At 39.2% G+C, this 16,839-nt stretch overlaps 1 protein-coding gene across 1 annotated transcript in view; it reads left to right on the top strand.

Annotated features, from left to right (window-relative positions):
• The window catches only part of vps13c (vacuolar protein sorting 13 homolog C), an 81,015-nt gene extending 75,538 nt beyond the window's left edge, over positions 1-5,477 (top strand). Inside the window, exons 84-87 of the mRNA XM_040128137.1 lie at positions 2,770-2,861; positions 3,582-3,705; positions 4,063-4,143; positions 4,245-5,477. Coding sequence (XP_039984071.1) covers positions 2,770-2,861; positions 3,582-3,705; positions 4,063-4,143; positions 4,245-4,346 — 399 coding nt within the window. The 3' untranslated portion in view covers positions 4,347-5,477. The remainder of the gene's footprint in view (positions 1-2,769; positions 2,862-3,581; positions 3,706-4,062; positions 4,144-4,244) is intronic.
• Positions 5,478-16,839: the final 11,362 nt, after the last annotated feature.

The following is a 16,839-nucleotide window of genomic DNA, read 5'->3' on the forward strand; positions in this document are numbered from 1 at the left end:
TGTCATTCAAGTGCTTTTAAACACTCTAAAGCATATTCATTCTGTCTTCACCGAATGAAATGATCATGATTAATTTCTCATCCTACAGATTTGGTCATTTCTATATTAATCTGTAAATACTGTTATATATTCATTAATCTATGATTATTGTGCTGAGATAATTCAGGTTTCTATGCATGCCAAAACTAATATATTGTCTCATACCGCAAACATTTTTAAATGTATTACTTTTTTGCGAATTAAACATTTTTTCTTTTCATTCCTGAAATAATTAATTAGTTTTGTTTATTTCTGTTTATAACCATTTATAAATAGTAGTTTGTATAATAGTTTTTGTTTGTAGCCATTTATAATTTATTCATCCAAACAAGAATAACAGGCAGTGAAAAATATTTTACTATAAATCTGTGATAAATGTGTTATCTCCTGTAGATTGTAGCAATATTTTTGTAAACGATTGCAGCATCAGCTTTGAATTCATCCTGAGTTTGTATATGAATATAAAGACAGGTGACAAATTAAAGGAAAAACCATGTTAAGTGTCTTAGTAAGGTGTTGGGCCAGCACAAGCCTCCAGAACAGCTTTAGTGCTCTTTGGTATTGTTTCTCAAAGTCTCTGGACTCTACTGGAGGAATGAACCACATTCTTCCAAAAGATATTCCCTTATTTGGTGTTTTGATGATGGTGGTGGAGAGCGCTGTCTGACACGTCAGTCCAAAATCTCCCATAGCTGTTCAGTTTGGTTTAGATCTGGTGACTGTGAAGGCCACAGCACATGATTCACATCATTTTCATACTCATCAAACCATTCAGTGACCCATCGTACCCTAATGATGGGGGCACTGTCATCCTGGAAGAGACCATTCCCATCAGATAGAAATGTTTCATCATAAGATGAATGTGATCACTCAGAACAACTTTGTATTGGTTTGCAGGGACTGTTCCCTCGAAGGGGACAAGTGGACCCAAACCATGCCAGCAAAATGCCCCCCACAGCATGACAGAGCCGCCAAAACCCTTCACTGTAGGGGTCCAGTGTTCAGGCCTGAGCCATTCTCTTGGTTGTTTTTCCTTACATATCACACTAATGCACAAGCATCAAAGTCATTAAATGTGCACTGTCGACCACAGTTTCCGACCCTTTTTACTGATGTCTCTCCCATTGTTCTCAATGCAGATTTCACTTTAGTCACAGTTCCTATTGAAACACCAGCCAGTTGAGCAGTCGTTGTGACTGAGGCTCCTGCAGTCCATGTTCCAACAGTGAACCCTCTTTCAAAGTCACTAAGATCTTTTCCTCTTGCCATCGTGATACAAAAGCATAATCAACTGGGCCTGCTCAGCATTTTTTTACATGCCACAGAACATGATTGGATGTTGATTGCTTAATTATATCTGCAGTGCACCTATGTGGAAGCATCTGCATTCGTTATGATTCTCCACTCATTTCTTCACATTTTCCTTTAATTTGTCACCCGTCTGTATGTTAGTCAATATTTCTGTCCTTTTGATGATATATTCTTTGTATGACTCAGTCTGATATTATGCATCACTGTCAGCATGACCTCTGACCTCTAACTCTATAGTGTTTATGATTAACTTTAACTCTTAGTGTTTGTAAGATGAGCAGTAAGAGAGTGCGTGACATCTGTATCATTAGTGTTCAATCCTCAAGATTAATAAACCTGCTGGTAGATTACTTTGTAACCTAACTATGACTTCCTCTATTAAATGCAATTTTCTCACCATTCAGCAATATACAGTACTACTTCCTGCAAAACAGTATTGTCCTAATAATGCATCAGGGAGTGTAGTAACACAGTTTGTTCCAACACAGATGATTTAAAAGTCATTAACATCAGTGGGGAACTTGTAGAAATTGTTTGAATCAACTTTCAAGGCTTCATTTGCTTTCATTTCTGCAAATAAGCTGTGAGCCAACTAATGTCCTGTAAAAGGCCTGTTTCATATGAAATTTGTACTTTTTACCACTTACATTTGCACCATTTGCAGTTTTTCATTGGACTTGAGCTGCTGAAATTTCAATCTTATTTACTATCAGAGCTGATGCAGATCTGGAGTTTGGTAGTTCATCATTTCATACTCAGTGAGTGGCTGAAATGGACCACATCGATCTGAACATAAACAGGCTGCAACCAGACTCAGACAAACAATATATCAGCCATGATCTAAATATCACTCACTGTTTAGTGTTTATTGATTATTGATTTTATTGTGGCTCACTGAATTCACCACATGATTCTACAATATAAAACCCAGGGAACAGTTCACATACTGACTACTGCAGGTCAGAACTGCTATGAGAAAAGCAAAATGAAGGAAAAAAGTGGAGATGTAGTTTCATTTTTGTAGTAAAATTATGCTGCAGACCAGCAAGGAGGAGGAGATTGAGAAGAGGGACAAGAGGAACAGAGAAAAACTGAGATCAGGAAATGAGAGAAAGAAGAAGTGAATGTGGGGGATCAAGAACAGAGAGAGAGAGAGAGGGGCAGATAAAAACAGAGAAAGAGAGAGAAAGGAAGACAGGTAAAGACAGAGAGACAGATAAAGACACAGACAGATGGAAACAGAGACAGATAAAACCCTCTCAGTCTGTCTTTTAAAACCCAGTGTGGACTCAAGCACCACTTTGGTTGGATTATAGATGGATGTTGCTGAGGTTCAGGTGGGGCGACACAGAGTTCAAATAAAATATACTGAGTGTGTGTCCACAGTGTTTGTTCAACACTTTGTGTTTGTGTTTCCAGCGTTCAGAAATCAAACAGCTGGGCGGTGAAGTGTTCAGAGATCACTGTCAGTATCCTGGACACAGAAAGACCACCATAATCGTCACCAACAGGTACTGACCATCAGAAACCTCAAATCCTCACAAATCTCCTACCTTCACCAACCAACAAAATCTTCAGAAACCTCCGACCCCAGCAAACCTGCAACTTTCACAAACCTCCAGACTAAAGCCCTTAGAAACCACCAACCCTCACAAACTTCCAACCTTCAAAAACCCCAACCCTCACAAACCTCCCACTTTTAGAAACCTCCAACCATCACAAACCTCCAACTTCAGAAAACTCTGGACTAAAATCCTAAGAAACCTCCAAGCCTCAGAAACCAACAAAACCGTCAGAAACCTCCAACCTTTACAAACCAACAAAATCTTTAGAAACTACCAACCCTAGCAAATCTGCAACCTTCACAAACATCCAGACTAAAACACTTAAAAACCTCCAACCCTCACAAACTTCCAACGTTCAGAAACCCCAACCCTCACAAACCTCCAACCTTCAGAAACCTCCAGTCCAAAACCTTTAGAAACCTCCAATCCTCAGAAACCAACAAAACCAATGGAAACCTTCAACCCTTGCAAACATCCAGCCCTCACAAACCTCCAAACTAACACCCTAGAAACCTCCAACCCTCAGAACCGCCATCCTTCAGAAACCTCCAGACTAAAACCCTCAGAACCCTCCAGATTAAAACCCACAGAAATAATGTTACCGTATTTGTCTGTGTTTTTTTTTTTTTACAGTCTTTTTTATTGTTTCTTTGTGTTGCTGTGTAGGAGGGTCGTGTGTGTGAAGGAGATTGACTTTGTGGGTCATTTTAACAAAGAGTGGGAGTGTTTGTTTGAGAACTTCTATCGTCCTCCAGCTGTGATGGGATCTGAGCTGAAGATCTACTGCAAGGTACCAAAATAACCCTGAAACTAGAACGGCATTCAGTAGAGCTAATACCTCCGCCAAGGCCGTATATTGATGAAAATGTCAAAAAATGACCTATCTTGCAATGTTAAGGAAAGTTATAAAAAAAGACAATTCCTAGATCTGCCCCTTTAACCCGATCCGCATCAAAATTTATTTGGTTTTTCCCTGGCCCTTTCCCCATCCCCCTACTAAGCTTGTGCAGAACTGGTTTAGTAATTTTTGCGTAATCCTGCTGAAAATGTGTGTATATACAAACAGTAATGCTTCACTGTTTGTATGTCTTGTTTGATGTCTTGTTGTATGTTTTGATGTCTTGTTTGATGTCTTGTTGTATGTCAGGAGCAGCAGAAGCTGAAGCTGCCAAAGAGAGACGAGGACTCAGTGAGGAGGATTCAGCTCAGAGACTCAAACACTGCCCAGGTACTGTGAGAAAGAAAGAGTGTGTGTGCGCGTGCGTGCGTGTTTTTACTTAATGTTTCTGTGTGTGCCCTCCCTCACCTGGTTGCCATGGTTACCTACAGGCACTGCAGGTGGCCATATCAGACGCTCAGGTGGCGCAACAACAGCACCGCATGGCGAGACAGAAGTCACAGCGCTTCCTGAAACTGGACAACAAACAGTGAGGTCACTTCCTGTCAGCAGGTGTTTTTTGTTTATATTAAAGATGTTAAGGGTGGGTTTTGTGAAAGATGTGGGACTGTTCCTTCAAGAAGCGTAGAAAAAGATTAAAACTGACTTCCTGCTGACACATCTGCTCAGGTGGAACCGTCCATACAGAGCTCACTAAGCACTAAAGGTCCAATCACTGTGAAGTTCATCATCAGTTGTTCTTTCAATCATTAAAGCTTAATTGAATCTCTTCTATAAAACTTTATTGTCTATATTTAGTTAGAAGTTAGGCTGATCGCGAACAGTACAGGAAGTTGCTTATTTAAAAAAATTAAAGTCGTTAATGGGGCTTTATTCTGTCGAGGCTCTTATTGTTGAAATGAATCATGGGATTGTAGGTTTTTTTTTTCAACAATCACTTCCTCTTAAAGAATGAAACTAAATGTTAAAACTGGTCTTTAATGAAGATGAAACCTGTACATATTTTAACTTTCAATAACCATGTGTTGAGTCTTTTTTATTTTATTTTAATTTTATTTTTTTGACAGTTTGTGGGTGGTGGTTATTTTGGATCTTGCTGTTTGCCAGCAGGCTGCACTGTCACATGTTTAAGATGAAGCCAAAAATGACATGTTGCACTAAAAGAATATTCAAAGAAATCAGTGTGTTGATGATTTTTCATCTTAAGTCAATCTAACAATAATAATTCAGCAAGTTTATTCAGTGAAACAGAACAGAAGAAAAACTACGAGAAAATACAAGTAGTTCCATAATTTGTCCGATTGATGATTGAGTTTGATTCTTTCATGAATCAGTTTGACACATTTACAAACTGTGTGAAATTTGTCTGTTTGATTTAAACATGATGCAAAGTGACATGAAGAGATATTTTTACTTTCATCTGTTTCTGTCTTCATTGTTGACATCTGTGCCAGGAGGTCTACTCAAAAAAAAAAAAAAAAAACCTGATCTGTAACCTGAATAATTTTGTATAAAGATGAGATTAATGACATCTGCTGGACTGTTTTTTTTAAGAGTGTACTTGAATGAGACATCACCAGCTGTCTTCACAAAACATCTTCATACAAGTACAGTCTTCTATAACCATCAATAAAGAACCAATCAGTTCATCACTAAAACGATCAGTAATGGCAGAGATGAAATTTTAACTACTCTGACTGTAAAAGCTGAAATAAACAACCACAGTTTGTTCAGTAGCTCATTAAATTTACGTTCAGATTATTCTAATAATCACCAAATAACAGGAAATCAATAAAACGTCTAATCCCGGACAGCATGCGACAATAAAGCTGTCACCTGACCAAGCCGACAGAGCGTCATTTAACATCACAACACATGGTGAGGACTTACAGAAGGAACTGATCAATTATTGATCACTGGACTCTGAATCATCTTTATCTGACTGATAATATCTGAAGTTTTTATACCGAAAGGTTTTGTGAATCTTAACAAACTCCAGTCACTGGGGAAAGTTTAGATAAAAATCTTTAAAGGCATCAGTCACAGCTGTGTCCTGATTGGATAATTGAAACAACAGGTGGGTGATCATCATTGTAAGGGCCAGTTCAAGGGGGGTGGAGGGGCAAGGGTGGGCAGATCATGGACTCAGTTTGAACACATACTCCACCTGCAACAAAAAAAAGCAGCTGTCACAGTGTTGTTGGTCACAGTTAAGGTCGTTCATCCAAAACACTCTCAGTCTCTAAGAAGAGCATTTCTAAGCATCCTGGACACAGACATCACTGAATGTTACAACAGGTTTTCAAAACCAAATCTGGACCAGATGAAGGCAGTAAATTGTCTCCCTCAGTCTAATTCTTTTCTAGATCTGGCATTCTGAACCTATGCAGCTGCCTGCAGACATAAAATGTACTGGCATCCTGAGAAGAGAAATTCTTGTTGCTAAACAAGAAAATTGACCACAGAGGCTTCAGGGAAGCCTGCCCAGAGCTGCATGCACCGAATGTGATGCTGTGGTGGCTGGAGGTGTCTTCAGGTCATACTCCACACTGTCCCGTGTCTTGACACCATCACAACATACAAACACACAACAAACAAGCAGGTGACTTTGGCAACAACCAGTAATCTAGACATGGATGAGTTTATATAGAAACAGAAAAAGAATTTAAAAAAAATAAAAGGTTGTTACTTTGATGTGGTAATGAATGTGAGTGGGGAAAAAGTGAAAAGGTGACAAAAGTTCAGGGATGGGTAAAGCATAAAATGAAAATGAATCTTGGTGAAGAGTTAGTACTATTATTCCTAGTTAACCCTATTATTATAATTATTAATTTTACTATTAGTCTCATAATTGTTACACATCTTTATGTTATACGTCTACTGTGCTATGTCCTCCCTCCCAGTCTGAAATAACGGTGTTTCTCCAGGTCCTGACAGCCCCCACACCAGACAGGTCACATCCACTCCCATTAGTGTCATTCAGAATTTACATCCTCAAAATTCAACAAACCAAAAAATGAATAAATAAAAACCAGAATATAAATGTAAATGTGCTTATTTGAATCAATTGAAGCACAAATTAGCTTAAACAGTTTGAGGTTTTATCCACATTTCTGTCTTGGGAATGAAATTTTAAATGGTTCGGTCACTACTGCACCTTCACTTTGTTTACTTTTGTTCACTCCTCTAACCCCCTTAACCCCCGTAACCCTTTAGTTCTTACCCTGACCCTAAATAAACGTTTCATCTTTTCAAGACAAAAATCTGATTCACTTCCTCTGTCGTAGCCCCGAAGTGAAGTCCTGATCATTCCAGGGTTCAGTACCTGTACCAGACCTAACTGGAACCGGTTCAGTTTGTTTTGAGGTTTTTGTGTCTTGGTTCAGACCAGCAGGAGGCAGCAGACTGCACACTGACTCTGGATCTGTGGAGGTTCAGAGAAACTTTAAACACTCAGCTGTAGATTCACTCCAGTTCTTCTACTCTACTGGTTTTACTGGTGGTTAATGACCCCCCCCCCAAAAAAAAAAGCTAAGAGAGAAGCATAAGAAAACAGCAGAAGTGAATAAAGAAGAAGCATGGAGGTTAATGTGTGTAACAGCTGTTTACAACACACACGCAGAAACACAGTAACACAAACACAGTAAAACACACACACACACACACACACACACATAGTTTCACATGCACACCCTGTAAGCTGTGGCTCTGCAGGACGTTGTCAGGGCAACAGTAAAAACAGGATGAAGGTAATGAAGATGATTTCCAGATGGTGGATGTTTCTGCTGACTTGTTAATATTTTGAAAACAGAAACAGATGGAGCGGTCTCCTGATTGGTCCATTTTCAGGCTAAAGCGTGATCTGATTGGATCTTGTGTCTCTGAGTGAACTGACCCTGAGTCAGTGTAGAAGCAACTCCGACTGCAGGGGGCTCCCATTGCACCATGGGTAATTTTCCTCAGTAATCTGACCTCAGATCTGCTGCTGTCAGCATGGAAACATCTGGAACAGGTTCAGCAGAGAAAGAAACAGACCTGGGATCAGCTTTTATCCTACAGGATGAACTGAAGGTGAAAATGAGGCCGACTCTACTGTGACTCTACTGTTGCTTTACTGAGACGCTGCAACATTGACATGATTCTGTCAGAGAGAATAACATGATGCTACCAAACCTACCGTTACTTCAGAGGAAAAAGGAAAAAAGTATGTTGAGAGGTTAATAATACACCAAAAGTAATTGATATTATTATTAAATGTTACCATTTATAATGTACGCAGCATCAGTTCATAACATTATTGAATTTTATGATCAATTCAAATTTAATTGATAACAGAATTAAATAATTTAATTTTGATTTGTAGGTGACAGGGTTGCTCTGATCATCAGAACACTAGAAAAACAGGCGGATAAATGTTGTCATTATCTGGGTTTTTCAGATTAGAAGTTCTCCAAAATAAAACCAGATGTCATAACAGATGCTTCCTGTCTGGTTTGTTGTCGTGGCGACAGTCAGCTGGTTTCCTCCCGTTGACCTTTGACCATGAGACTCTGAGTGAAGTTTCCATCTGATGTTTTTCAGGTGAAGCTTTAGTCTGTCTGTGAAGTTCAGTTAAGTTCATATCAGTCAGTACGGGAGGTTTGCAGAAAGTTTACAGACTGTTTGCATAAAGTTTACAGACTGTTTGCAGAATGTCTACAGGCTGTTCAGAGAAAGTTTACAGGCTGTTTGCAAAAAATTTAAAGACCGTTTGCAGACGGTCAGATGCAAACCAACTGACGTCTCCTCTTTGATTTATAAAGTTGACTTCAGGACGTCTGTCAGCTGAGAAAGCGCCGTGCATCCTGTCTCCACAAAAACACACTGATTTATGGTATCCATGAACACAGATTGATGACTTCCTGTTCCTGCACAACTGAGACAGGAAATGAAGACTCCTCACATCCCTGGAGGTCATCATCGTGACTGTTTTTATCAGAGAATTTGTAAAGACTGAAGGGCAGTTTTCACATGTTTATATCCAACAGGCTAAATTATGAACACAGGAATGAAAAATAAGTTTATCAAACCCAAACAGGAGAAGAAAATCTCAGAGAACAACAAGAAAACAACAGAACAGAGAAGAGGGAGTAGAAGGAAGGGATGGATAACTACAGACAAAGCGAAGAATATCATAAAGTATTCACTTTATGTAAAGTAAAGAAAAAGAGAAGTGTTAATGTGAGGGAGGAAAAGAAGAAAAACGAAGAGGTAAGAAAAATGCACTGTGTACATAAATGATGGAGAAGAGGAGGAATTGTATAAAACCAGATAAGGAATATAATCACAGTAACCTGCAGTAAATACTCTGTATTACACTTAGGTTGATGTTGAGCCACAACATCCCTCATACTGAACTTTATTGTGATATATGATATATGATATATTTATTGTGATATACTAATTCACCAGCACACTGTAAAACAAGTCTGACAGGTTAAAACAACTACAGCACAGGGTCTGAACAAACCGATCAAATATAATAACCTTACAAGTATTAGACACACAACAAAATCTCAAGGCAGGTAAAGAAAAACAAATCTGTGACCCGGAGAGTAAATTCTTCACATAGGGATACCTCTCACAAAATAGAGCAGCTTCGTGTTTGACCTGAGACATTTTATATCACATTTAAACTGAAACTGACCCTGAACTCTAGAAATGAACTGAGGTAAACAGATGTGAGAGAGGCTGAGTCTCTGTGAGAGATCACATCAGGACTGTTACAAGTATCCGAAGACCTCCACCTCTCAGTCCAGGAGTTCAGACTGGGTCTTTTTGGTCCTGTACTCTGATCGATAATGGTGATCAGAGAGTACACATGCCACTGGTTTACAGACACAGACCATGTCCACATATTAAAACTTCTGTCCACACTGAAGGAGTCGCCAGGTGGTTTTAGTAGAGAGCGCCGTCCACAGTCAAACACCTGGAAAACACGAAAACAGGTAAATCTCTTCTTCAAACTCTTTATTTAAACAACAAAAATGGTTCACATCAACGTCTGGTGAGGAGAGAGGTGGCTGATAATATCTGTATTTTCTTTTGTGTTCAGATATAGCCACATTTAAACTGATGGATCATAGAGAAAGTGTGAGGGGACTAAAGGTCGCCGTCTTAACTTTACCGTCACACAGCTCCGACCCTCACGGAGCAGCTACAGCTTCATTTAGTAAAGTTTTAGTTTTCCCCGAACAACCGAAACACCAAGCTGCACCTTGAGATTTACACAGTAAGACGCTTTAATATTCACACACTGAAACACACCGAAACTGACTTATTGTGAACTTACTCTGAGACTGCAGGTTATTCATCTTATATGTGTATTAAAACCATAAAGACAAACTTTGGGTCAATAGACACCCGGGTCCTGTTCTTCAGATGTGGTTTAACTAATCCAGGCTAACATGCTGTTATCAGGCTAAAATAATTATGTTTATTCTTATTCAACTATTTTGGTTTTTCGAAGTTAATTGGAGGATTGATTTGTTAATCCTGGATGAAGTTAACAAATGTGCGCTCCTATTTTGAAATATGTGTTCCTGCATTGTTACTGCTGTTTTTTGTTCTACATTGATCTCCACAGTGTTTCCATTGGTTGATACTTTTTATCAACTGGATATGATTGATTCATGTGAAACATGGCTTAAACCAAACGTTTTCTTACCATTAAATGAAGCTTCGCCACCTGAGTTTACTAATGCCCTTGTTGCTCGGGCTACTACACAAGGTGGGGGCATTGCCCTAATCAACGAGTCTGTTTTCAATTTAACCTTCAAACTGGATATCCCTTTTAACTCTTTTGAGTTAAAATGGCTGCTACAAATGGCTTTGTCCAGGGCAACAGACTCTGACCATTCCACCTTGTGGAACTGTACAGACCACTTGGCCCTTACTCACATTTTTTAGAGTAAATTGGAGAATTTATCTCAGACCTTGTCACTAATTCTGATGTGTTATGGACTCAGAAGGGACCCAAACGCAAGACGCAGATAGTGTTGGAGAAAAAGGTGCCCAGATCAGGGCCAGAGTGTATCTCTGGACCTCTTTTCGATCACTTAACTTCAGTGAAGGTGATTAGTTACTGAAGTCTCAAAAAGTTCACAGAAACTCACTGGAGATGATCAGGGTTCAGTGCAATAGAGTTTATTCTTTCACAAGAGATAAACCTGAGTTAGCTCCAGAAACCAACTGAAGAAAGCATAGCTAGACATAATTTTTTACACCCCAAATCGCTCCTCCTTGCTGGTGGGTTCTCCACCTTCAAAAAATGAACTTCAATTCATCAGGAAATAATGGTGTCATGCTTTCCATATCTGGTTACATCCTCCATATCCACCTGGAAATAATGGTGTCAGTCTCTTTGGAAAATCCCCAACTCTCCCGGCCAGCCCAATGATTGAGTCTGATTATCATTAAAATCAATGTTAAAAGTTCAAATCAATGTCCGATACATTTTGGTCTATACTATAACACAGTATATTCTTAACATTCTTAATATACCATGGCACACAGAGTGTATTCCTTGGGATTTTACTACTACAACAGAGTGAGGGTTGATAACGAAAAGGGTTTGTTGAACTGAGGTGAACGGCAGGGAATGGGGGTCCAGTGGTATCAGGGGTAAGGTGGGGAAGCGTGGCTGGCGAGAGCGTGGAATGAAGGGGGGAGCTGGGCTGGCAGTGGCTGGCTTGAAAATTGGAGACGGCTGGCAGAAAGGTGGAGACTCAGGCTGGAGAACTGGCAGGTGATTGATGATCCTGAATACAAGAGAACAAGACTAGTTCAAAAACTAGTATACAGTATGGCTGGACTGCCCTTTATCTTTTTGCTTCTTTATTACTCTCTGTGCTCACATATACAGTAATTTAATACAGCTTAATTCCCAATAGAGCTGTTCTCATTTACATGTTCTTCTGTTTCCACCGTTCCCACCAGCAGTCACTTCCAGGCCATTTCCAACCTGCAGCTCTGCACTGCTAAATCCTAATTTTATGAACACGATGTTGTCTGACAAAATTACCAAACACATAAGTCAAAGACAATGACTCTGCTTTTACTATGTTTAGTTGTAAAATTATCACCCAGAGAGAAGCTAGAAGCTCATTCACATCTGTGTCATTTGCCCTGTGGTCAATTGAATGAGACACATAGAGAAGTGTGCCTGCGGAGGGAACAGGTAAACAGGTTAGAATTTGTGATGCACAAGGAGAATAAATCACTAGACGTGACAAGAGTTGGCCTGGAACTTTTACTACCACTGTGGTCGAAACACCGATCTTGCGAATAACAGTTTGAGAGCCAGGGCAGATATACTGCAGGTGATGGGCTGATGGAAGGCAGGTGTGCAGGTGATCAGGGATGCAGGAGAGCCACACCATGCCAGCACAGAGACACACACAGAGAGACAGACGGGAACACTGGAAACACAGGAAAGGGGAAAAATACAAAGAAACTGCTGGGGTAAAGCCACACCTGTAAGATGATGAGATTCAAATTATAGGTGACTTCAATATTCACCTGAATAAGGCCTGTGATCCTCTAACTAAAGTCTTTCTGGCACTTATTGATACTTTTGGTTTCACCCAGGTTGTTTGTGAACCCACTCACTGCAGTGGTAACATCCTTGACCTGATTCTATCTCGCAGGATAGTAGTTTCTGATCTGTTTTCACATCCATTATGTCAGATCACTATCTTCTCAAATTTGAAAAATTTTCCCATGTCCTTGTAATGCTGGTACTTATGTATTTACCACTCGACACACTGGTCCATCAACTGCTCTTGGCGAGCGATTACCAATGGTTGTGGCTCCTTTCGCTGCAGCGACAGGCCCTGTTAAAAATAGTAAAAGTGACTTAAAAACCGCTGTCTAGTTTCCTGGATTCAGCTGCACCTCTTACCACCAAAACTAGATGGTCAAAGAGGTCTGCACCATGGTTGTAGAAAATTGTCCTTAACCTTCCTCTTGTGTTAGGGTCGGCAGCTACCCGTTTTTAGGTTTTAAAAGCATAAAAGAACCAGATAAATTTGTTTATTGCATCAAGGCTTTTTGACTTTGTCAGGAACCTCTATTTGAACAAAATAAAACAAAAGAAAATGTTTTAACTGAATTATAAAATGCTCTGGTTAAATTATGACCTTTGTGTTGTTAGGGTCGGTTTCGACCCAGTTATAAAAATAAGATTATAAAGCAATAATTAGAGCCAAAACTGAAATCATAAGTGTGCTGTCAGCTAACACACTGACAGCCAGCTCCTCTCCCAATCATGTGAGCTTCAGGGGATTCTCATTTTGCGTTGTTTTCAAGTATACCTGTACAAAAACAAAACCAACAAAGACGGGCATGTCCAGACATGTGAGGTCAATTCACTCGTTTGAGTGGTCATTTGACTTGCAGAGTGCACATCTCCAATTTGCAGCATGCAAAAATGAGTAGAAGATTTACAGTAAGCCAAGTTCTGGATAATATTTTCGGTGAAAATGAGGGAAAGGACACACGTTTTTAGCTATTTATGCCATTGTCACTAAAAAGAGTCGTCATTGCTATGACAAACCTTGAAGGATAAAAAGTCGATGGCGACATGTGGAAAGACATTGATGAGGAATACATGGATGCTTATATTGGCGTTCTTCTTCTTGCTGGAGTGTAAAGATCCTGCAATGAGGCCACTGATATTCTCTGGGACGCATCGACAGGCAGAAATATTTTCTGGGAAACAATGTCACTTCAGACCTTACAAATGATATCAAGAGTCCTCAGATTTGACAAAAGGCAAAGCTGCGAGTGGCATCCCAGAGAAAAACCCATCCTCGACTATAACAAAAACAAAGGAGGAGTGGACAACCTGGACAAGCTGACTGCTACCTACACTTGCCAGCGAATGACCAGGAGATGTCCAATGGTTGTGTTTTACAACATCCTTGATGTGTCTGCATGTAATGCATTTGTGTTGTGGACCCACATCCACCAAAGGTGGAACGCAACCAAAAAAATCAAGCGGAGAATGTTTCTTGAGGAGCTGGGAAATTCCCTTGTCAAGCCACACATTGAGCAAAGGGAATGGGTGCCCCGAGACCCAGACACTGCAGCCTTGGTCAGACAGCTGCAGAGCTCACCTAGCACTCCGTCCACGCCATCAGCAACAAAACGAGCATCCGCACCAACATCCCCCTCAGCCGGCCCTGCCTCAACACCAACCAGAACAGTCACAGCCACAACCCCACTCAGGCCACCTGATTCTAAAAGAAAGAGGTGTCAGGTCTGCCCAAGCAGTAAGGATAGAAAGACAAACATATTGTGCTTCAACTGCAAGAAATATCTCTGCAAAGAACACACTAAAAGTGTCACTTTTTGCCAGACATGCATCTGAACACACATGCATGTTCTTGCACACAGAGACTTTTACTCAGATTTTTTTTTTAATTAGTTTTGGAACGAGTAATTGGTTTGATTTGCTTGATTGGTTGTTGTTTGTTTGACCTTGCAAATCTATATTTTGTATTATGACCTGTTCTGCTTTTCATTTTGTGTTTATATTAAAGTTCTATTGCTGAAAATAAGACTTTTTTGCCTTTTTCTTGAAGTAAATATATATGGGTCGAAATTGACCCGTAACACCATAGATGTTACTAATAAAAAATAGATAAAACAAATTTATTTAAGAGATGTGTTCTAATACCCCTCAGTAATAGTCAGGTAACACAACAACCTTTTTATTTATTTATAAGATTCTCTTGAGGTTCATTTTGCCATTTTTTAAAATTGTAATCGAAGGGTATACTGACAAAAAAAGGCCCAGAGGCTCACACCAAAAATTTTAAAAACAATATTTTCATGGATAAGGAAGCCTAACAAGGTAACCAAGAGATGAGAAACAAATTGGATGATAGCTAATTGTTTTTAGTGTATTTTACAGCTGATTTAAGACACGGGTCAAAACCGACCCGTTAACATAAGAGATGGTAACAGAAAACTAACACAAGAGGCAGGTTAAGCAGGCCTGCAGGAGATTGGAGTGCAAATGGTGAAAAACTAAACTGGACTAAACTTAACTCTGGCATGAAGTGCCCACTGAATTACAAGCGTGCTCTGTCCACTGCTAGACCAGCATATCTCTCTCACTTAATCAGTAACAATAAACATAATCCTAGATTTCTTTTTGGCATGGTAGTCAATCTTACTCAAAGCCCTTTACTTTTTTAGACTTTTTCTGCAGTAAAATAGATGAGATTAGATACAAAATTAGTTCCTCATCTCCAGCTTTTTCTGCAGAACTAGGGCCCGGGTCACACTGCTTACTCACGGAATGTCTTGGTTTTCATTTCGGCGCCCATGTTGCCAGGGTAGAGCAGCCACACAGCCTGTGTGAGACATGCTTCATCTAGAGTTTCCGCATCTCGACTATTTTTCACATATGATGCACTTGGTTCTCAGCAAAAATTGACAGTGAAAAGATCTGATAGTCATATTGAAATCATACTAGATACATTACGTAAAACTGACACCTTTTTATAGTTTCAATGTCTAGCCCTGTGAAGCCTGACACATCAAATAGCCAGAAAATTCAAATTTTTTGAAATTGAAGTTTTTATCGGACCTTTGGATGAAATACAAAAAAGAAAGAAAGTTTAGAATCATTCGGATATATGATTTTTTTGTATCATATATATCATATTTATTGACCACAACAATGTTTATTTTAGAAAACAAAAACAAATATTGTTAATTACATTTGGAACATTTGGAACATTTCAATTGGTTTGGTTCTTTTTTTTTTCCAAACCGGAGCCTTTTACAACCTTTTTATTTTGCCTTTTATATATATATATATATATATATATATATATATACATAAATATATACAGAAACTATTTTTTTGCTGTTTTTCTTCCTAATGCAAGGCAAAAATACTGTAAATCTACTATTTGGTTTCTTCAATTTTTTCCTGTTAAAGGTTTTTTTTGGGGAGTTTTTCCTTGTCCAATTCGAGGGTCTAAGGACAGACGGTGTTATATGCTGTACAGATTGTTAAGCCCCTTGACGCAAATTTTTGATTTGTGATCATCAGATATCAGCAGTGAGTGTCTTTAGACTACAGTGATGCTGGGGCATGAACGCTGAAGTTCTCTCTGATGGATGGTACTTTTCACTGATCATAATGAACCTGCTGTGAAAATAAAAACCCTTCTGGAGTCTCTTAAAAAGAAGCTTAAATTTTATCAACACTTTTCAGCACAGTGAGTTCTGTAGTTAATCATTTTGGTCAATTTTTTGTCTTTTTAGATTTGTTCTTTTTTTTTTTTAATGTATAAACCTTTACTTTGTTTTATATTTTATCATGTATAAGTATTGACAATTAAACTGTGATAATTACACCAACAGATCATGGCGATTTTCTCAATAACCTGCATGTTCTCATCTGAAATCAGAATTATATCAACACTCTTTCATTATAAATGTAGGTAATCCATTCGTATCTGAGAGTTCACTGACCTGCGGAGGCCTCAGTGTGTTTACAGACAGACAGACAGTGAGGTATTCACTAACCTGCGGAGGCCTCAGTGTGTTTACAGACAGACAGACAGTGAAATGTTCATGGACCTGCTGAGGCCTCAGTGTGTTTACAGACAGACTTTTTTTTGTCTTTAGTCTGACTCGCGTTTTCCCTCCGCAGTTTGGATTCAAGGAGTTTCATGGTTCAGATTATTGCATTGTCAGTGAAGGTAACACCTTCAGTACCTGGACTGAGACTCTAAGATTGAACTCAACGTGTTCATATTTTTTCATGAAAAATAAAGTTTGATTTGAAACATATAAGTGTCTGAGCACAGAAAGATATTTTTGCACATGAATCATGCTTTGCGGAGGAGCTGCTCCACCTGTCAGTGTTACAGTCTGACATATTTATGATTAGTCGTGGAGACAGGAACAGGGTTTGATGATAATTCCAGGAAATATCAGAATCCAAATTCCAGGTTTTCACAT

This window comes from Xiphias gladius, chromosome 1 (genome assembly GCF_016859285.1).
Source record: "Xiphias gladius isolate SHS-SW01 ecotype Sanya breed wild chromosome 1, ASM1685928v1, whole genome shotgun sequence".
Taxonomy (NCBI): domain Eukaryota; kingdom Metazoa; phylum Chordata; class Actinopteri; order Istiophoriformes; family Xiphiidae; genus Xiphias; species Xiphias gladius.